Source organism: Hyperolius riggenbachi, chromosome 6, assembly GCF_040937935.1.
Source record: "Hyperolius riggenbachi isolate aHypRig1 chromosome 6, aHypRig1.pri, whole genome shotgun sequence".
In the NCBI taxonomy this organism is placed as follows: domain Eukaryota; kingdom Metazoa; phylum Chordata; class Amphibia; order Anura; family Hyperoliidae; genus Hyperolius; species Hyperolius riggenbachi.
In genome coordinates, this window is record NC_090651.1 from 364,133,752 (window position 1) to 364,157,570 (window position 23,819).

At 42.6% G+C, this 23,819-nt stretch overlaps 1 protein-coding gene across 1 annotated transcript in view; it reads left to right on the top strand.

Moving 5' to 3' along the window:
* LOC137521914 (IgGFc-binding protein-like) overlaps nt 1–23,819 on the top strand; it is a 141,781-nt gene that overhangs the window by 109,064 nt on the left and 8,898 nt on the right. The window contains exons 15-19 of the mRNA XM_068241791.1: nt 5,006–5,604; nt 9,330–9,894; nt 14,097–14,680; nt 15,822–16,386; nt 16,693–16,892. Of these exons, the coding sequence (XP_068097892.1) occupies nt 5,006–5,604; nt 9,330–9,894; nt 14,097–14,680; nt 15,822–16,386; nt 16,693–16,892 (2,513 nt within the window). The remainder of the gene's footprint in view (nt 1–5,005; nt 5,605–9,329; nt 9,895–14,096; nt 14,681–15,821; nt 16,387–16,692; nt 16,893–23,819) is intronic.

Below are 23,819 nucleotides of genomic sequence, written 5' to 3' on the forward strand. Positions count from 1 at the left end.
CATTGCATTCCAGAGGATCTGGAGGTGTGTTTAGCTTCTAAGGACGACAATGGTTAATTTGCATATTTCAGCAGTGATGCACTGGGAGACATCTCAGAGCCAACTCCAACCTCAATTATCAGGTTTGCTTTTAAAGGTGCGTACACACACACTACTGTAAAGAACGACAGTTCCGTCAGACCCTCCCCCTGGGCGGGTATTCTTCTAACAGTAGAGCATGTGTACAGTCTGTCAGCAGATTGATAAGGCTGTTTCTGAAGCCTTATTAGCCTTATTAGTCTGCCAACAGACTGTACACACGCTCTACTGTTAGAAGAATACCCGCCCAGGGGGAGGGTCTGACGGACCGTTGTTCTTTACAGTAGTGCTTGTGTACATACGTACCTTAAGAAAGCAAACTTTTGCTTTCCATAAATTCTCGAATGCTCTATAGTCTGGGAGGAGAAGTCTGTAGATGAAGGAGAAAAAGAAAGCAGACAGTGGTGAGACAGAGAAGAGTGGGGTCAGACGACAAAAAAAAAAAAAAAGATGAGATGGAAATCAGAGGGGGGAGATAGAGAAGAGAGAGATGAGACAGAGAAGAGAGGGATGAGACCAGTGGTGGGCCGAAATTTCACACATGCGAAATTCCGCATCGAAGTTCGCAATCATGCATCGCAATTGTAATGCGAAATCTCTGAATCAAAATACATTTCATATGTTATAGTAATATTTTATAATTTCACATAATTTTTTTGCATAATTTTCGCAAACTTTCACGTCATTTTGTGCCGACTAGTGGTTAACAGCAAAACTCACGTATATGCTATTGCTACCAAATTTGCTACTTATGTTAAGGAGTGGGTACAAGTCAAAAAAAGAATTTTGCAAAAAGACCTTGTCGTTTTTTAGAAAATCCATTATACAAATGCAAAGGAAAATGGTTTTTAAACTAATTTTTCTGGGTTTAATAAACACTTTTTCTTTGCATTTTTCAAATTGATTTTCTAAAAAACCACAAGGTCTTTTTGAAAAACTTTTTTTTGACTTGTAAGCACTATTCTTCTTAACATAGGTAGCAATTGTGGTAGAAATAGCATGTATAGGGGCTGTGCTATTCACTGCTAAAGTCGGCATGAAATTAGGCGAAAATGATGCAAAATTTAATGTGAAATTACGAATGACTATGCAAAATCAGTGCTGGTCGTAATGGAAAAATCTACGCTTACGGATCATTACGCGTAATTTTACGCTATTACGCATTACGCAATTACGGTGACGGCGTAGGAAATTATCAACGGTTCATCACTGTAATTACGCGTTAACTTACGCAGTTACGCGTAAGGATACCGTAACGTAGGCGCTTACACTACGATGTTACGTGTAGTGCCGTAATACCCATTAATGCGTACTTTTTGACGCATACGGATGATGTGTACGCAATAGCCATCAATGTGACAGCTATTGCATACACATCAATCATATGCGTCAAAACGTACGCTTATATATATGAAGCAAAAGAATTAAGTATAGGGAGCTCCCTATACTTAATTATTTTGCAGCATTGTATATTTATGGGTGAGACAGGCTAATAAGAGGTTCATGATATCCCGTACCCCATTTGTCCTTCTTATATATATGAAGGGCGGTAGAAGATACTATTGGTTGCTTAGGATGTTGTCTGATTGGCTACTCTTAGAAAAGGGAAGTTTTTACGTTAGTAATTACGCGTAAAATTACGCGTAAGTCTTCGTAAAATTACGCATACCTAGCAATTACGGTAGACAGCGTAATTACAATTCCACTTTACTGCTTACACATAAATACTTACGCGTAAGACCGTAAGTTACGCGTAAATTTGCATTGAATTACGATGCGTAATTACGCTCATGCGTAATTTCGGCCCAGCACTGTGCAAAATCAATTTAATTCACAAATTGTAATTACATATAGGCGTAGCTGCGAAAATGTACTCAAAAATTTGCGTAATTGTAATTAGCTAATTATGATCATCTAGATGAGACAGAGAAGAGAAAAATTGCTACTTACCTAATCAAGTAAAACTCTGTGAACTGGTGTATTATTACTAAGCATGCTTTAGCTAGCAACTGCGTTCAATGTTTAACCAGGACATTATCTGCGGGGGGTGTGTGTATTGTCCCCATGTTTGCATGAGTTCCCACTGGGTACACTAGTCTACTCCCACATCTCCAAAATATGTTAAAAAGTTCCAATCAAAATTGTCATTAAACAATTGCAGGGACATTAAACTATAGTAGGTATCATAGGCAAATGCAGGGGGGGGATTACAGCTGCCCAGAATCCCCCCTCAGACCAGGGCCGGTGCAGTGTCTGGGGACAGGCACAAGTTGTGACACCAGAATATCTATACAATACAATACAATAACATTTCTATAGCGCTTTTCTCCCATAGGACTCAAAGCGCTTAGGCTCTCTCAGATTCAGTAATTAGTAGGGTGAAGTATTCACACAACAAAAGTTATATTTCTGCAAATGCCAGACTGAACAGGTGGGTTTTCAGTCTGGATTTAAACACGTCCAGGGATGGAGCTGTCCTGATCTGTTGAGGTAAGGAGTTCCAAAACGTAGGGGCAGCATGACAGAAGGCTCTGGGACCAAAAGTTTCCAAGTGGACTCTGGGTATGACTAGATTATTAGAACCTGTTGATCTGAGAATGCGGGGATTGCTACGCAGCTGCAACATATCTTTCATATATCCAGGGCCTAAATTATTCAGGGATTTAAATGTCAGTAGGCCGATCTTGAATAGGACCCTCCATTCTATAGGTAGCCAGTGAAGGGAGTGCAGGACTGGCATTATGTGGCAGTGACGGGGTTGGTTGGTTAGCAGTCTGGCAGCAGTATTCTGTATCAGCTGTAGTCGGTACAAGACCTTTTTTGGAAGGCCAGTGTAGAGAGCATTGCAGTAGTCCAGTCGGGATGTGATAAAGGCGTAGACTAAGGTTGGCAGATCTTCTGGGGGTATGAGGTGCTTGATTTTTGCAATGTTCTTCAGGTGAAAATAGGATGATTTCACCACAGCAGAGATTTGAGTTCTGAAGTTTAAATCCCAATCAATTAGAACTCCCAGGCTACGCACATGATCAGAGCTGCGCAGATCCGTGCCTCCTATTCCCAGTGGTGAAGACTGCAAGTTAAGTTGTTTTGTTATCATGCTCTGCCCTCCTATCAGAAGGACTTCAGTTTTGTCTGCATTTAGTTTCAGCCAGTTGTCATTCATCCATTGCTGTAGTTCACGTAAGCAGGCGTTTATAGTTAGAGTTGGGTCTGTCACACCAGGCTTGAAGGAAAGATATAGTTGAGTGTCGTCTGCATAGCAGTGGTATGTCAGGCCATGTTTTTGGATTAGTTTTCCCAGCGGTAACATGTAAATCGTGAAAAGCAGGGGAGAGAGGATTGAGCCCTGGGGCACCCCATACCAAAGTGATACAGGGGTGGACAGGAAGGGCCCCATAGACACTTTGTGGGTTCTGCCACTCAAGAAGGATTGAAACCACTGAAGAACTATGCCATCAATGCCGCAGTATTCCTGTAGCCTGTTTATCAAGATGTCATGGTCAACTGTATCAAAGGCTGCAGAAAGGTCTAGCAGTATGAGGATGGAGCACTCTCCTCTGTCTCTTGCCATGAGCAGGTGGTTGCATATTTGGATGAGGGCCGTTTCAGTGCTGTGGTGTTTCCTGAAGCCAGACTGGAATGGGTCATAACTGTTGTTTTGTAGGATTTTGGCTTCTAGCTGGAGGTAAACAGCTTTTTCAATTAGCTTGCCCAGAAAGGGAAGGTTAGAGACAGGTCTGTAGCTGGTCATTGCATCTGGGTCCAGGGAGGGTTTTTTGAGGAGAGGCCTGATGATTGCTTCCTTCAGTAAAGCAGGAAATATCCCTGATTTTAAGGAACAGTTAACAATTTTTAGGAATACCGGTACGAACAGGTCGGGGCAGTTCAACATGAACTGTGTTGGGCCAGGATCTAGGTCACAGGTAGTTAGGCGGACGTGAAGGAGGATATCTGCAGGTATCCTACAGCCTAGAGCACCATGCTGCTTCGTGCACTATGTGCCGCCCCCTTTCTTTCCCGGCTACAGTTGACTTTGGATGTAGCAGCAGCAGGCAGCAGCAGCATATGTACAGGAACTAAACAAAGCACTGAGCCAGGTATGAGCACAGCCTGTGCCCTGCTGTGTGAATGCTTCACTGTCCCCTTCATTAGCAATGTCAGTTGTCCTCATTATTATCTGTATCCAAACTACTTCTAATCTATCCCGTTGTTGATCGGGAGCAGATTGGACATTTAGGAAAAAATCGTCAGATCCTGTCAGTCGGACGGGAATTTGCATTGTGTGTAACCAGCAGGATGTATTACCATATCATTATACTGTAATGTGCGTGGCTGAGGGAGACCTTTCAGGAATCCCCCCCTTGAAAATCCTGGGTTTGCCCCTTGGTATAATAAGATTGTGAGCTCCTCTGAGGACAGTCAGTGACATGGCTATATACTCTGTAAAATGCTGCAGAAGATGTCAGTGCTACAGTATATAAATACATAATAATAATATGGTAGGACATTAGACTATGATTATGGTAGGATTAGATTTAGATTGTGAGCTCCTCTGAGGACAGTCAGTGACATGACTATGTACTCTGTAAAGTGCTGCAGAAGATGTCAGAGCTATATAAATACATAATTATATTAATAATAATAATATGGTAGGACATTAGACTATGACAATAGTAGAATTAGATTGTGAGCTCCTCTGAGGACAGTCAGTGACGTGACTGTGTACTCTGTAAAGTGCTGCAGAAGATGTCAGTGCTACATAAATCCATAACTTGCCAGCCTTTCTGCTTCGGTGTTCTGCTTTGGCAGAACATCTAAACCACCAGTATTGTGGAATGGCACTTTTCTTTTAGCTGAGGTCTCCGCTGTTCTTTCCTGTCCACCAACCTAAATATGATCCATCATTGTTTTGTTTCACTCTCCCTAGACATGGCCTGTTCTGACAACAGCCACTATGAATATTGTGGAAGCGCTTGCCCAGCTGCTTGCTTCGACCGAAACGCCCCAGACAGATGTACAGATGCCTGTGTGGAGACTTGCCAGTGTAACGACGGATATATCCTCAGTGCTGGAAGTTGCATCGATGTCAGATCTTGTGGTTGCCGCTACAATGGGGTATACTACCAGGCCAATCAGGAGTTTTGGTCTGACGACAGGTGTAGCGTACTATGCAAGTGTGACCCCAACGTGGGCATAGTGGTCTGTACTGAGAGTAAATGTAAAGACACTGAGAGATGCATGCTAAGAAATGGTGTCAGAGACTGTTACCCAGTGAGCTACTCCACTTGTGTAAGCAGCGGCGACCCGCACTATACGACATACGATGGCCAGAAATATAACTTCATGGGCACCTGCGTCTACATGCTGACCGGGTTGTGCACTGAGGATCCATATCTGACGCCTTTCTTGGTCACCGTTCAGAATGAGAAGAGAGGAGGAAAAAGTGTTTCTTACACAAAGTCAATTACCATGGAAGCCTACAACCACACAATAACCCTCACCCGGGACTACCCACACAGAGTTGTGGTAAGTGTTCCATGAAAATAAAATGGTATTTATCCTTTCAGTCCTATAACACATTGATGAGGGGCTGATGCAGATACTTACAATACTGCCAAGAAGAGACACAAAACTAAAATTGCCCTGAGATTCTCTATGCATTAACATAGTTAAAACTAGGGATGCTCATTCGGATTCTGTGGAAATGCAATTTCCAAAATTCCGATTGGAAATTGCATTTCCGCATCGGAATGCGGAAATCGGTAATGCAAGTGCGGTAGGGGGATTTCCGCGGAAATCGCGGAAATTTTCGCTGGAAAAATTTCCGCGTGTGATTGTATGCTTTTTGCATCTTGTTCAGAAGATTCTGTTTAATAAACCCTGAAAATTTGGTGTTTCTGGGACTAACGGGGGCTTTGCTATTAACCGCTAAAGTCGGCGGATTTTTACTGTAATGTGAAATGCAGAAAATCTACATCTGCCTGTTTTCTGCATTTTACATTACAGTAAAAATCCGCCGACTTTAGCGAATAATAGCAAAGCCCCCGTAAGTCCTAGAAACACCAAATTTTCAGGGTTTATTAAACAGAATCTTCTGAACAAGATGCAAAAAAGTTTTCAAAAAGACCTTATAGTTTTTGAGAACATCGATGTTAAAGTCGGGTGGAATTTCCACGATTTCCGGCGGAAATTCCACATTGGAATGCGGAAATTGGTAGCGGAAAGCGGAATCGGTAATTGGCAATGGCGGAATGCGGATTTACCACGGAATCGGAAATTGGCATTTCCGACCATCCCTAGTTAAAACTATGCTGCACTTACAGCTGCTTAAGTCTGATGTGACCTAGTTTTAACGCCAGTGGCTCCCATGCATGGGACACGATTGCAGGTCCCCACCAGCATAAAACTCAGCTGTATAAAGATGGCTGAGTTCCGTGACTCGGTCAGGAACCATTTTCATTGTCTCCTGACCAGGGATGGTCGTAGTCAGCCAACTTTGCTACGCTGGAACTACGCGTAGTTTTACGCAATTACACTTCGCCAAACTACGGCTTCGAAATCAAATATTCGCTTTGTATGCATTTCATAGACTATGCGTTAAAATACGCAATTACGTGTAGTGCAAAGCGTAGTTTATGCGGATGCCTATGCCTGTATGTAAAAAAAATTCCGTTTTACTTCCTTTTGAAAGGAACTCTTCTATGCGTACATTCCCCTTTCCAATGCGTACATTTGTAAGCATACAATCGCACGCGGAAAATTAGACGCAAGTAACGCATTTGTAGTTTACTATGCAATACACATGTTAACTACGCATAGTGGGCATAAGCTACGCGTAACAGTACTTCGCTACGCGTAAATTCATAAGCATAGTTTTGAAGCTTCATCTACGAACTACGATGCGTAGATGCGAACTACGATGCGTAAATTCGCACTGGCATAGTTTCTGCTCATCCCTACTCCTGACCCTCTGATCACTGTGAGCCAATCACAGTGATCAGGAAGTCATGTAATAGGCAAGTGGAGAATGCCATCTTCACGCGGACCTGTCAAGGGTCTTCTATGATGGGTGCTCTCTGAAAAAACAAAAAAACCTCTGCATAGTAATCTTGGGGAGACCCTGACCTGGGAAAAGGGACTGGAAGGGAGGAGGGGTCCCAGGGATAAAAAAAAAGGTATAGTAAACTATTTAAAATAAATAATCTTACCTCAAATGAGCAAATGGGTTTTTAACATATTAACTGGACACTTAGGGCCATATGCAATTCACTTTTTCACCCGAGTTTTCTCCTAGGAGATAATGCTTCATCTTTGATTAAAAAAACACTTGTTAGCACTTTGCATTGGCAATAGTACCAACAGGTAGGCGAAAAAGTACTGTCAGCATTATTTTGAGTATTTGTTTGCTTGCTGGGGATTTAAAGGGCATTTTATTTACAAGTTGTAAAAATATCATAAAGTAGAAAACTCAGGTGAAAAAAAGAATTGCATATGGCCCTTAAAGAGACACTGAAGCGAAAAAAAAATGATGATATTATGATTTGTATGTGTAGTACAGCTAAGAAAAAAAACATTAAGATCAGATACATCAGTCTAATTGTTTCTAGTGCAGGAAGAGTTGAGAAACTCCAGTTGTTATCTCTATGCAAAAAAGCTATTAAGCTCTCCGACCAACTTGGTCGTGGAGAGGGCTGTTATCTGACTTTTATTATCTCAACTGTAATTGAACTGTTTACTTTTCCTCTGCTAGAGAAGAGTTCATTACTTCACAGACTGCTCTGAAAGACTCATTTTGAATGCTGAGTGTTGTGTAATCTGGACATATTATAGAGTGATGCAATGTTAGAAAAAACACTATATACCTGAAAATAAAAATATGAGAATATTTTCTTTGCTGCTAATCTTCTAGTAATTATTTATAGTACACAACCAATTCATTATATCATATATTTTTTTTCGCTTCAGTGTCTCTTTAAAGTGATGATGCATTTCATGGGGAAGTGTTGACTTGTCTCATGTAAGACACAGAGATAGTATGTAAATTTTTATAAAAAATGAATTAAAACTTACAAATTATATTCATGTCTGATTTCGAGGTTAGCCAATACTCACTGCACCTTTTAATTTAACCACTTCACAACTGAGGGGTTTTACCCCAGGAGCACCAGAGCAATGTTCACCTTTCAGCGCTCCTTCCATTCATTCGTCTATAACTTTATCATTACTTATCACAATGAAATGAACTATAACTTGTTTTTTTTCGCCACCAATTAGGCTTTCTTTGGGTGGGACATTATGCCAAGAATTATTTTAATCTAAATGTGTTTTAATGGGAAAATAGGAAAAAAATGTGGGAAAAAAATTATTATTTTTCAGTTTTCTGCCATTATAGTTTTTAAATAATGCATGCTACTGTAATTAAAACCCATGAAATGTATTTGCCCATTTGTCCCGGTTATAAAACCATTTAAATGATGTCCCTATCACAATGTTTGGCGCCAATATTTTATTTGGACATAAAGGTGCATTTTTTTCAGTTTTACATCCATCCCTAAATACAAGCCCCTAGTTTATAAAGTAACAGTGTTATACCCTCTTTACATAAATATTTAAAAAGTTCAGTCCCTAAGGTAACTATTTATGTATCTTTTATTACAAAAAAAAAATTGGGGAGTGAGTTAATTTTTTTTTTGTGTAAAACTATGTATTTGAATATGAAAAATGCTTTAGGGTGTAGTTTTACTATTTGGCCACAAGATGGCCACAATAACTATTTGTTTATGCGACCTGCAAGCGTTGAAAGGACGCTTGCAGGAAGTGCTATGAGGCTGGGAAACTTTTTTTTTTCTTCACAATGATCGCTGCTTCTCATAGAAGCAGCGGATCATTGCGGGGCTTAGATAAACGAACGGGAAACAGTTTTTCCCGTTCATTGATCTCCGGGTGAGCAGGCGGCAGCACGCACAAGTGAGCGGGAGCATGGGAGGTGCGGATATCTCCGTCCCTGGGGGTGAAAGGATGGAAAAAGGGACGGGGATATACGTACGGCTGGGGGTAAAGTGGTTAAACTGCTCTTCATTTTTGTATTCCCATTGCGTGCACCTTATCATGCATTTGGTTCTGTTTTAAGGAGAGCGATGTGTTTCTGTTATTGACTTATCTAAGAGTTTATGTATTGCATTGGTTAAGGAGAAGTTTTTCTTATGCAGAGTTGCCCAAAATTATCTGATTTTAATCTTTTTTTTTTTTAGGTTGATGGAGTTGTCAAGTTTATCCCGTTCTCTCTGGGATCTAATCAAATCAAAGCTTTCATGAAGGGAGAACATGCATTTGTCAGAACGGACTTTGAAGTTACCATGAATTACAACTGGGACAATTATGGGCGTGTCATGGTCCCCAGTACCTATGCTAATGCCCTTTGTGGTTTCTGTGGAAACAACAATGAGGATCCAAGCGATGACATCACCCCAAGTGATACATTCGATGATAAAATTAGTTTTGAAGACAGGTTTAAAGTGAGAGATGTACCCGGGTGTATAGTGGGCTGCAAAGGAGAGTGCAGTGAAGACTGCAGTGACAAAGATAAGAAGACCTACTCAAGCCAGAAGTACTGTGGAATCCTTCAGATGGATGATGGACCATTCAGCCAGTGCTACAAGATCATCGACCCCAAGCCGTACTTCACTGACTGCGTGTTTGACAGTTGCCAGTATGAAGGCCAATACATAGCCGTGTGTGCGGCCATCACCCGATATGTCACAGAATGTCAAGAAAAAGGTGTTGTCATTAATGAGTGGAGGAAGTTCACAATCTGTGGTAAGTAATATAATATCTGTATACATGACTTGGAAATACAAGAATAATTTTTTTTTTAATTTTACTTGTGGATGGTGTTGAGAGTGGTCAGAAACATTTTAAAGGTTGTCATTAGTGATGATCGCAATCTGCTAATTATAATTACACAAAATTTAATGTAAAATTTTGCAATTATAGCCACATGTTATTATGATTTCGTAATTCTATTTATTTTGTGCAATCTGTTTGTAATTTCGCCTAATTACCTGTAATTTTGTGCCAAATTAATGGTTAAAGGTTAGTAGAATACTTGATACCTTTACCAAATTCGCTATGTATGTTCAGGAGGATAGTGGGAAAAAGTTGAAGATTTTTTTTCTTGTAGTTGTTGAGAAAATTGATTTTAAAAATTGGAAATGTTTTTTAAACTCGGTAAAAAGATATTTTGCCGTGGTACACTTTAAAGGGAACTTAAAGTGACATGGAAGCTTCCCAGTTTATCTTACCTGGGGCTACTTCCAATCCTCTCTAGTCACTCTGGTCCCTCACTGTCATTCCGCTCTTCTCCCTTCAGCGGTTGTGCCTCTCTGAAATCTGGCCAACTCAGCCAGTTGCAGGCCACTGTACATGGTCTCAGGTGTGTGCCTCTACAATCGTCTCCCTTGACCAGGAGAGTTTGGAATTGCACATTTTTTTGGCCTGGGCAAGTGCAGACACCTCCCAGAAACAGGACCACAATTAAGGCATGTGCAACCTGGGCCGCATCTGCAGCATTTGGTCGGGCACATTGGCTGAAGGGGACAGAGCACAAAGACTGTGAGGGTCCAGGTTGACTACAAGTGGTTGAAATACGCCCCAGGTAGGTTAAACTGGAGACCTTATGTTCCCTTTTAAGTATAAAAACAATTTTCCTTTACATTTTTAAATCAATTTCCTCAAAAACTTTTTTTTTTCTAGTTCTTACTACTCCCCTTAACATACGTAGCAAAATTTGTGACCATAGTATGTATGTGGTTTTGTTATTAACCATTAAAGTTGGTACAAAATTAAGCATAGTGGACGAAGGAGGAGCACCAGTGGCACATTCAATGATGCTTCTGCCAGGGCTTCACTGAAGACGAAGAAGGGAATGGCAATGTTTGCCGTCACGGCAGGTTACACAGTGATCGGGAGATGCCGATACCAGCATGGATTTCAATTAATTGGTTAAAAGATTTGGGCAAGCACCATCAATTTATAACAAAATCTGAATAAATCAATAATATATATTCTAATATATAGCCAGGAGTGTGCAGAAAGGAACCAATCAGCATATATGTATCAAAAAGAACAAGAAGTTCCCTAAAAAACCGCACCACTCAACCAATATATTCAAAAGTATAAATCATCTTTATTGAGTACAGAAAACAATAAAAACACTTAAAACCAAAGTCTGCGGGGCACTCTGTAATAATATACAAATAATGGTACAATATCCACCAGTAAACACATAGCCCTGTAAAACAATGATAACATATAGATAGCGTGTTTTTACATTCAAGAAGGAAAAAAAAAAAAAAAGACGAAGCTGCGCATCAGAGGCAGCGAATCGCGATGGCGAACGCGGGGCACGCTGCTTTCTTACCTTGATCATTTGCTCCCCGGTAAGCTACACTTTTTTCACTTGTCTTACACTTATCATTCTACTTTGGCACGATCCTTTTCTGCTATTTCCAGTGTTTTCACTGGTTTTTCCCAGCTTTTTTTCCCACACTTGTTGGCTATACATTGTCTTGTGGATGGTCTCCTTATATAAATACATTTTTTCATCCATCCTCTGTGGTGTCACTATTGCACTACTGTTCATGACATATCACCATTTGTAATCCTACCTGGGATATATACATCTTTTGTTCTATCCAAGTGATTTTTTCCTTCTTGAATGTAAAAACACGCTATCTATATGTTATCATTGTTTTACAGGGCTATGTGTTTACTGGTGGATATTGTACCATTATTTGTATATTATTACAGAGTGCCCCGCAGACTTTGGTTTTAAGTATTTTTATTGTTTTCTGTACTCAATAAAGATGATTTATACTTTTGAATATATTGGTTGAGTGGTGCGGTTTTTTAGGGAACTTCTTGTTCTTTTTGATACATTCAATTAATTTTTTGTGAGCCTGCCATCTCTCATGTCGTATTGGTGGAGGGGAAGGGGAGGGGGGGTGCATCTCCCAGGGGAGTGAGGCAACAGTGGTGCTGTACTGAAGGTAGTGTTGGGCGAACAGTGTTCGCCACTGTTCGGGTTCTGCCGAACATCACCCTGTTCGGGTGATGTTCGAGTTCGACCGAACACCTGATGGTGTTCGGCCAAACCGTTCGGCCATATGGCCGAACTAAGAGCGCATGGCCGAACGGGTCACGTGGTTCGGACCCGAACGCGCTCTGATTGGCCGAACGGGTCACGTGGTTCCGGTAAATAAATACCCGATCCACGTCATTTCTCCGCCATTTGTCTGTAGGTTTAGCTTTGGGTAGGCAGGCAGGGTAGTTCTCTCTCCAGCCAGGCTAGCCAGGGTCCCCCCAGTCATTGTGTCGCTGCTGGGAACAGTAGTACACCGCTCACCCACACTATATAGCATTGTGTTTACTGCCACTCTGTGTACACCGCTCACCCACCACTGTATAGCATTGTGCTCTGTGTCGCTGCTGGGAATAGTAGTACACCGCTCACCCACCACTGTATAGCATTGTGCTCTGTGTCGCTGCTGGGAACAGTAGTACACCGCTCACCCACCACTGTATAGCATTGTGCTCTGTGTCGCTGCTGGGAACAGTAGTACACCGCTCACCCACCACTGTATAGCATTGTGCTCTGTGTCGCTGCTGGGAACAGTAGTACACCGCTCACCCACCACTGTATAGCATTGTGCTCTGTGTCGCTGCTGGGAACAGTAGTACACCGCTCACCCACCACTGTATAGCATTGTGCTCTGTGTTGCTGCTGGGAATAGTAGTACACCGCTCACCCACCACTGTACAATCAATTTTCTCAAAAACTATAAGCTCTTTTTCAAATATTTTTTTCCCTCTTGTACCAACTCCCAAGGTGCACATACCCTGCAAATTTGGGGTATGTAGCATGTAAGGAAGCTTTACAAAGCATGAAAGTTCGGGTCCCCATTGACTTCCATTATGTTCGGAGTTTGGCGCGAACACCCGAACATCGCGGCCATGTTCGGCGAACGTTCGCGAACCCGAACATCCAGGTGTTCGCCCAACACTAACTGAAGGTCAGCTCCACAGCTCAAATACCTCACTCCCCATCGCTCGAGATATGGGAGCATCATTGGTATTCACTTGAGTAACACTCTTAATAATTAATAGCCATCACATGAGTGAAAACGGCAATTGGATATGTCAGTAAACCTCATGCAATGGCCAGGTGATAAGTGGCTCACACACTACAAGCTTCTAATCACCATAGATAGGATATGGCCATACAGGTCTCCTTTAAAACTAGTTCTCAGCACTGGTGCAGGCTTTACCAATGTAAATTGATCGCAATGATGGATTCTTTTCTACAGTGGTTGAATAAATAATTCTAGGATCAATTGGTCACTTCCATCAAGCAGTTCTGTATATGTTTGTAGAATGGAACAAAGACACAAAATATATTCTCCAATATATTAGGTAAAGATCTATGGCTAGCACCAAATACTGACCAGAAATAGAAGATAGGATATGACATTCAAGACTATGCTCCATAATTAATCAACCAGATATGACCAATTCCCAAAGACAAGTATAGAATCTGGGCACCGGTCTAAATTCTTAGAATGCCAATTTCTGTAACATCTTCCCCAAACATGATGGACAACAGGAGTATGTGGTATGGGCTTACTGTGGTTTCATGGGTTCCCCCACTTAATCAGAGACCAACACACTTGTAAGTGTTTTTGTCTCTGAAGCGGGAACGACTGCGTACCACATACTCCTATTGTCCATCCTGTTTGTGGGAGGCATTCTAAGAACTGAGACTGGTGTCTTGATTCTGTGCCTCCCTATGGGAATTGGACACAAAATATAGTGTAGGAGAATTATTTTGCAGGAACCCTAAAGAGACAGACACAACTTAAGGTGACTTCATCAACAGGAGATGCCTTACAAATTATTTGACCAACCAAAGTTGCCTTTGAAGCTTAAAATCACCTAATTTTGCATTGTTGTTTTTTTTTCAGCACCATCTTGTCCTTCCAACAGCCACTATGAACTTTGTGGACCTGGCTGTCATGCCACATGTTCTAGCCAGACCTCCTCTTCTGACTGTCAAAAGTCATGTACCGAAGGATGTTACTGTGACACTGGCTTCATCCTAAGTGGAGACAAATGTGTCCCCATCTCTAACTGTGGCTGTGACTACAATAACAACTACTATCAAAAAGGAGATATTTTCTACCCTGACGAAATATGTAATGAGCAGTGCCAATGTGGGGAAAATGGAGAGGTTCAGTGCCAGGCTGTACCATGTGGTCTCAATGAAGAATGCAAAGTAGTTGATGGAGTCCTTGGCTGTCATTCCAAGACGACGGGCTCTTGCTTTGCTGCTGGCAACAGTCACTTTGTGTCCTTTGATGGTCTCAGCTACAGCTTCCAGGGCTCTTGTTCCTACATTCTGTCTGAAGTCTGCACCTTCAGCCCAGAACTTGGAAACTTTTCCATCATTGCGGAGAGCAAAAACAGAGACAGTGGAATTAGTGCGTTAAAGGTCACCTTACAGGAGTATGAGATTATCATGGAGAGAGGAGTACAGTGGCAAGTGAAGGTGAGTTTATCTTGTTAGCTGGTGCTTTTGTACATAAATAATCTACTTTAGAAGGCTGCTGTTATCATATCAAGTAACATTTCTAAAGTATAGTCAATACATAGTGCAAACAGTCAAGGCCGTAACCACAGATCACTGGGCCCCCTGTGAATCATTGGGTCCCCTTTCCTATGTTACTAGCATCCTTACCCCCCACAATGTGCCATCATCTAATCTTGACTGTCACTGATCTAATCCCCAAGTGGGAAGGGGGCACAGAGTTTTTCTTTCCTCCTCCACCTTACCCCTTCTCATCCTCCCCGTCTGTTGCTGTTCATCCTTCCTTTAACACACCCACAGAAAACTGGTGCAGTAACAGTGCTTGGACTTAACTATTCAGCGTTGGATCAACACTGAGCTCCTTCATCCGATGATCATTTTCCTTTGCCTCCATATTGGTCTTCCAAGTGTTGCATGACTTCAGAGAAGCTCAGACCGAGAGGAGGGCAGAGAAGAACTAATAGTTGCATAAGTAGTGCAGCGAGGACCCAAAACTGTAAAGCCCAGCACTACTGCTGCACTGATCTACGGATCTGTTAAAAGAAAGAGGGAAAGCAACAGCCAGGAAAGCTTTGGAGGGGGCCCTTGTAAGCATATTCTTTTGCTGAAAACATGGGGAGGGGTTGTGGGGGTCTCCAGAAGGCAGGTCTTATAGAAGCAGGGGGAGAGTAGGGGGTTCATGGAGTGGCAGGAGTTCCATGGGGGTGGGAGGGGGGAGTTCCCCTGAACTTCACTTTATTTTATCTGTGTAATAGTCAATATAAGTTTTGTCCATCTTGAGAAATATATACTGTACCTTGGCCCCTACTCAATTATTTTTTCTCCTGTGTTTTGTGAGGTTTTTTTAAATATAATTGTGCAAAAATTAATTAAATCACTTCTATTGTTTTCCAAACAAAGTAAGACCCACATTATCACTCTGTCCCTGAAGATTTCCCGTCACTTCCTGCCCAAAAGTTATTGGCTTAATAAGAAAGTTTCCATTGCAGTCTACATGCATCTTAGAAAGATTTCCCTTACATCTTGCCTCGTGGACAGCCACCAGTTAAATGACTTATTGTTACATTTGTGTTAGAGTAATTTTTTTCCTCCTTCATTTTAGATCAATGAAGAAGACCACAACCTGCCTCTGGTCTTGGAAAATGGGAGAATTCACATCAATCAAGAAGGATCCAACATCGTAGTACAGACAGATTTTGAGTTGTTTGTTTTGTACGATCTAATCACCTCAGTCATGATCAAACTTCCTGGTGTGTACCAAGGCAGTGTGTGCGGTCTGTGTGGTGACTTTAATGGCCAACCTGCTGATGACTTCCGCCTGCCATCTGGGAAAGTGTCCGCCAGTGCTGAAGAGTTTGTAGAAGGCTGGTCTGCTGATGAGATGGTGAAAGATTGTAGTTGTAAAAAGAACTGCAAAGGCTGTGATGAGATGAGAGCCGCCATCTTCAAACGTGATGAGGCCTGTGGTCTACTGCTTAGTGATGATGGACCTTTTGCTAACTGCAAGGGGCTGGTCAACGTCACTGAATATTTTGAGCAATGTTTGTTTGATATGTGTGGAAGTGATGGTCAAGCACAAATACTGTGTCACAGTCTACAAGCATATGCCACTGCCTGCCAGGCCGCTGGAGCCAACATTACCCCCTGGAGAACATCCACATTTTGTGGTGAGTGCTCATGGCTGAATCCTTTCTCATGATTGATGAGTAGGGATCCCCAAGTCTACAAGAACTCATGAAAGGGAAGCATGGGACCAGTTTGACCAGCCGATAGATTTCCAAAATCCTGATTTGCTGTGATCACTTCCTGTTTTACCACATGATTGTGACCACCAGCAAATCCATCAAGCTATCACCTGACCACATGGTTCTCCATGAGTTCTCCTACACATAAGCTGCACAAGTGATGAATAACAATTTTTTTGTTCCAATAACCTCATATTAACTTTAATATTTCTTTTTGTCAATTTTCAGCACCCAACTGCCCAGATAACAGCCATTACGAGTTATGCACCCACACATGTGAGGTCTCCTGTTCTGGGGTGACTGCTCCTGGTTCTTGCTCTTCGCTATGCTCAGCCGGTTGTGAATGTGATGAAGGGTATCTGTTTGATGGTGGACGTTGTGTTTCCATGGACCATTGTGGGTGTGTTTACAATGGAAGATCTTTTAGTGTAAGTTTTACGCCTCCTGATAAATTAAAGTGAACCCCGACTTTTGTTGTGAAATAAGCAATCACTTCAGTTCAGCTCTACACAGTGCTAGGGTTAATAGCAAACATTATTTCAACTTGCTTAAGACCGGTTCACATTAGCGTTTTTTTACGGAAGGGGCCATACGGATCTGGCCATCAGGATCAGGTAAAAACTGTCAGTTTTTACAGCCAGTGTGCTGTAAAATGTCCATTCTCTAGCTGCAAAAACTTCTGTTTCCATTCCGCTGGGCACCAATGGTCCGAAAAAATAGGTCCTGCAGCATTTTGTTGTCCGTTGAGCGGAACGGACAATGGATCCATACAAGTGGATGGATGTGAACGGATCCATTGATTTAACATTGGATCCGTTCGCATACCGGACTATTTGAACAGTATACGTTCCGCTCCAGTTCCGCTCATCGCTAATGTAAACCGGGCCTTATTGTGCTTTTGTGCATGTAAACACACAATCACTTCACTATGATCTCACCTAAAATATAAGCAAAACGGTTAGGAACTAGAACTACAGGTAGTCCCTATGATTACTAGTATACAATTAAATTCAAAAATATAAAAATGTGTTTATTGATCAAACTATTAATAACATATATATTTTAAAAACAGCATGCGATGGCCATCCCGCCACAACATCACTCAACACTGTCACAACATAAAGTACTACTGCTGACCAGCAATCAAAGGATAAAGGACATAGGGATGCAAATATCCACAGCAGCAAAGCACAGCACAGTTCCAATGAATGGGCATAAAGGGCTTGATTCACTAAACCAGATAACACGGGCATTTTCATGTGCGTTTTTCCCGTTTGTGCGCAATCACGAATTTCCACACGCAATTGTGAGTTTTTGCATGCAATTGCGACTTTTTGAAAATTCGCGATTGCGCGCAAACCTGCACGAAAGAGGCCGTGATATGAGTTTTCACGTTTTAGTGAATGAAGCCCTAAGAGGGTTATGCAGAAGCACAGTTCCAGCAAGCAACATCTCACCAAAAAAAAAACAAAAAAAAAACCTGTGCACAGATTTTGAGGTATTCCAAATTTTGACAATACTGCATTGATAGTAGAGATGGTCGGAAAATGTTCATGAAATACAGATTTTCTGAACTGTCTGCAGGGCCGGATTTACCATAAGGCAATGTAGGCACGTGCCTACAGGCGCCTGATGATGGAAAGGTGGCTCAGAGCCCTCCCCTACTGCCTCCCTCCCTCCTTCCCTATGCAGAGTCCTTATTAGAGTGTAAATGAGAGGTTACTCACTCAGCTGTCAGCATTCCACTGACCAGATCTCCCTTCAGTCATGGGCACCTCTACCTACTTAATACTGAGGGTACTTCTGTCTGCCTAATACTAAGGCGCACCTGTAACTATTTATGACGGGCAGGGGAAATAAGGAAGAAGGGCCAGCTGAGCCAGCCAGCACACTAAGGGCTGGTTCAGACGGACGCTTGCAGAGCGTTTACAGCCAGCGTTCGGGGCTTGGTGTTAAACGCTCCCATTCAAGTGAATGGGAGCGTTTGTACCAAGCTTTCAAGCGCGTTTACACGAACGCGGCGTTTGGGTCCCGATTTTCCCCTGGCGTTCAAGGAGCCCCTGGGAGCTACATGTAGTGTAGCTACCAGGGGCGGTTAACCGTAACGGCTAATGTCCCTCTAGGGGAAGGAAAAACGCGACCGCATCCAAACGCAACACGAACGCGACGCCAACGAACGCGACGTCTCCAAACATCCATCTGAACCAGCCCTTGTGGTGAGGTTCAGTGGGGGGTTTGTAGGTTCATAGAGGGCGGAGTCTAGGGTGCCAGGACACCTGTGCCTATAGGCTCCTGTGAGGTAAATCCAGGCCTGTCTTTCTGCAACAGTAATCAGCATTGGAAATCAGTATTTTGTGGAAATGCTACATTACTGTAAATTTTAGCGCAATCCCAGAGCTTAGCAGCATTAGACCAACTACAGTATGCAGAATGTTTCTGTGTAAAATAGAATACCATGGAAATTGTAGGCCAATCACAAGATTTGGTAAAACTCGGCAGTATCCGAGTCTTGTGAATCAGTGCTGGGCCGAAATTACGCATTAGCGTAATTACGCATCGTAATTCACTACAAATGCACCGTAAGCGTTACGTGTAAGGTTACGGTATTACGCGTAATTAATTACGCGTAGACCGTGGGTTACGTTTTACGCGTAACAAATTACGCGTAAGACAGTAAACTCCCATTGAAATTACACAGTCTGCCGTAATCGCGTAATATTACGCTCCCGTATAATATAAAAAAGCCGCCGACTTTAAGGGTTAATAGCAAAGCCCCCTTAAGTGCTAAGAGCCTCAAATTTGGAGAATATATTAAGGAGATCAGAAGGAATAAGAGGAAACATTTTTTTTTCAAAAAGACCTTATAGTTTTTGAGAAAATCGATGTTAAAGTTTCAAAGGAAAAATATATACATTTAAAAACCCGCCGACTTTAACGGTTAATAGCAAAGCCTGCTTAAAATTTAGAAACACCAAATTCACAGGGTATATTAAGGGGATCAGTGGGAATAAGAGGAAAACATTTTTTCAAAAAGACCTTATAGTTTTTGAGAAAATCGATTTTTAAGTTTCAAGGGCAAAAATGTCTTTTAAATGCGGAAAATGTCAGTTTTTTTTGCACAGGTAACAATAGTGTTTTATTTTCATAGATTCCCCCAAGTGGGAAGAGTTTTACTTACTTCGTTCTGAGTGTGGGAAATATTAAAAAAAAAACGACGTGGGGTCCCCCCTCCCAGACCTCTTTAACCCCTTGTCCCCCATGCAGACTGGGATAGCCAGAATGCGGAGCACCGGCCGCGTGGGGCTCCGCACCCTGACTATACCAGCCCGCATGGTCCATGGATTGGGGGGTCTCGGAAGGGGAGGGGCAGCCAAGCTTTCCCCTCCCCCTCCGAGCCCTTGTCCAATCCAAGGACAAGGGGCTCTTCTCCACCTCCGATGGGCGGTGGAGGTGGAGGCCGCGATTTCCTGGGGGGGAGGTTCATGGTGGCATCTGGGAGTCCCCTTTAAAAAGGGGTCCCCCAGGTGCCCACCCCCCCTCCCAGGAGAAATGAGTATAGAGGTACTTGTACCCCTTACCCATTTCCTTTAAGAGTTAAAAGTAAATAAACACACAAACACATAGAAAAAGTATTTTAATTGAACAAAAAACATAACCACGAAAAAAGTCCTTTAATATTCTTAATTAACCAAATAATACTTACCTGTCCCTTTAAAAGCCAGTTCCCACGCAATATCCTCGGAAATATACTAATCAGTTACAATGTAACAAAGTTATTACAATGTAACAACTTTGTTACTTTGTAACACCACCGCACCCGACGTCACTCGCCGCCACCGCCGCCCCCGCACGCACCCGACAGAGCTCTGAGCTATATAGCTCAGAGCTCTCTAAGCATCTTTGTATTTGGGCTCCAAGGAGCCCCATTGGTCCTTAGCAGACCAATGGGGTTCCTTTAAATCAGAAGGAACCCCATTGGTCTGCTAAGGACCAATGGGGCTCCTTGGAGCCCAAATACAAAGATGCTAAGAGAGCTCTGAGCTATATAGCTCAGAGCTCTGTCGGGTCCGTGCGGGACGCTAAGTCCCCGCCGCCTCCCGCTGTCAGCCCCGCCCACATCTGTCACCCACATGTCACCCACATGTGGGTGACATGTGGGTGACATGTGGGTGACATGTGGGAGAGGCGGGGTGGACAGCGGGAGGCGGCAGGGACTTAGCGTCACTCGCCGCCACCGTCGCACCCGCACGCACCCGACAGAGCTCTGAGCTATATAGCTCAGAGCTCTCTAAGCATCTTTGTATTTGGGCTCCAAGGAGCCCCATTGGTCCTTAGCAGACCAATGGGGTTCCTTTAAATCAGAAGGAACCCCATTGGTCTGCTAAGGACCAATGGGGCTCCTTGGAGCCCAAATACAAAGATGCTAAGAGAGCTCTGAGCTATATAGCTCAGAGCTCTGTCGGGTCCGTGCGGGACGCTAAGTCCCCGCCGCCTCCCGCTGTCAGCCCCGCCTACATCTGTCACCCACATGTCACCCACATGTGGGTGACATGTGGGTGACATGTGGGAGAGGCGGGGTGGACAGCAGGAGGCGGCGGGGACTTAGCGTCCCGCACGGACCCGACAGAGCTCTGAGCTATATAGCTCAGAGCTCTCTTAGCATCTTTGTATTTGGGCTCCAAGGAGCCCCATTGGTCCTTAGCAGACCAATGGGGTTCCTTCTGATTTAAAGGAACCCCATTGGTCTGCTAAGGACCAATGGGGCTCCTTGGAGGCCAAATACAAAGATGCTTAGAGAGCTCTGAGCTATATAGCTCAGAGCTCTGTCGGGTGCGTGCGGGTGCGGCGGTGGCGGCGAGTGACGTCGGGTGCGGTGGTGTTACAAAGTAACAAAGTTGTTACATTGTAATAACTTTGTTACATTGTAACTGATTAGTATATTTCCGAGGATATTGCGTGGGAACTGGCTTTTAAAGGGACAGGTAAGTATTAATGGTTAATTAAGAATATTAAAGGACTTTTTTCGTGGTTATGTTTTTTGTTCAATTAAAATACTTTTTCTATGTGTTTGTGTGTTTATTTACTTTTAACTCTTAAAGGAAATGGGTAAGGGGTACAAGTACCTCTATACTCATTTCTCCTGGGAGGGGGGGTGGGCATCTGGGGGACCCCTTTTTAAAGGGGACTCCCAGATGCCACCATGAACCTCCCCCCCAGGAAATCGCGGCCTCCACCTCCACCGCCCATCGGAGGTGGAGAAGAGCCCCTTGTCCTTGGATTGGACAAGGGCTCGGAGGGGGAGGGGAAAGCTTGGCTGCCCCTCCCCTTCCGAGACCCCCCAATCCATGGACCATGTGGGCTGGTATAGTCAGGGTGCGGAGCCCCACGCGGCCAGTGCTCCGCATTCTGGCTATCCCAGTCTGCATGGGGGACAAGGGGTTAAAGAGGTCTGGGAGGGGGGACCCCACGTCGTTTTTTTTTTAATATTTCCCACACTCAGAACGAAGTAAGTAAAACTCTTCCCACTTGGGGGAATCTATGAAAATAAAACACTATTGTTACCTGTGCAAAAAAACCTGACATTTTCCGCATTTAAAAGACATTTTTGCCCTTGAAACTTAAAAATCGATTTTCTCAAAAACTATAAGGTCTTTTTGAAAAAAAAAATTTCCTCTTATTCCCACTTATCCCCTTAATATACCCTGTAAATTTGGTGTTTCTAAATTTTAAGCAGGCTTTGCTATTAACCGTTAAAGTCGGCGGGTTTTTAAATGTATATATTTTTCCTTTGAAACTTTAAAGAGAACCAGAGATGAAGCACCCTCTTGTATTTTACCTTATAAATCAGTGGGAACATGACAGTAAACACCTAATCTGCCCTTTGTTTCATTGTTCTCTGTGTAATCTGACTGTTATCACGTCTGATAAGAATCCCCGACTGAGAAGTCAGGCTGCTCCGTCTAGCTTTGCTACAGAAAGATTATAGCTAAGTCTGTCTTCTGTGGTGTTATTTCAAGCCCAAGCCTGCCCCCTTGTGGCTATGCTATAATGACTCAGCTGTAATTATTCCCAGCAAAGCCAGATTTAATTGCTCAGTCTGGGATTCTTGTGACTGCTGTTAACAGACACTTTTAGCAGTGAGGAGGAAACAGAGAGCATGGTAAGTGTTTTCTCTAATGTTCTTACTGATATACATGGTAAAATACACAAGGGTGCTTTCTCTCTGGTTCCCTTTAACATCGATTTTCTCAAAAACTATAAGGTCTTTTTGAAAAAAATTTTTTTCCTCTTATTCCTTCTGATCTCCTTAATATATTCTCCAAATTTGAGGCTCTTAGCACTTAAGGGGGCTTTGCTATTAACCCTTAAAGTCGGCGGCTACCTAACATTGATCCATGCGTCAACTTTTCCGCTTGGCAGCATGACCTTACGCATTAATTGCTAGTAGGAATTTACGCGTAAGCCTATAACGTAACAACCTGAATTACGGTATTCTTACGCGTAATTGCGTAAGGGCAATGCGTAATTACAGACATGTACCGAAATTGAATGTCTATGCCGTAAGCGTAATTTCGTAATGCGTAATAGCGTAAAATTACGCGCAATGATCCGTAAGCGTAGCTTTTTCCATTACGACCAGCACTGTTGTGAATGGTAAAAAATGTCTATGGTATTCCGATTTCTGCTGAAAAAAAAATCTGCATCCCGTGATTGGTCCAATGCTTCTCACTCTAAAGCATTTGGCCAATCAAAAAATTTGGTTGTGTATCAAGGATGTCCTCATAACAGCGGACATCCACAAAATAATGAAGATTCTGCAAAAACAACTTTCTTTCTTTTTAATTACACAACTTTATTGACAAAAAAGTAAAAAAAAAAAACTTTCTGCAGAAATTGGTAATCGGAATTTCTGATGTCTTCGGAAATCTGCGGAATCGGTAATCGGCACTTGCCGGGATCAACATTTCTGAGGAATCTGAAATCGCCATTTGCGACCATCACTTATCAATAGTGAAATATGTCTACTGAACTTGCTCAAAGGGCATGAATGTAAAAATTCTATGTGAAAATGTTATACAAGGTTGTAACCTACTGTAAACATATTTTCACTAATTTGTACTGACCATACCTGATCTTTTTGTTAATATGAAAATATTTTCACAATGAACTACAATTTTGCAATTACTTGCCATCTGTAAAAAATTCTGATTTTTTTTGTAATTGGCCAATGACTGCCCAGTCAAAATCTCTTGGCCCTCATGTTAAGCCTGGTGCATACTTTCAATATTGATTGGCCAATCACTGATCAATTTTACTATCTCCATGTAATGTGAGAGTTTACCTAAAAAATCTGT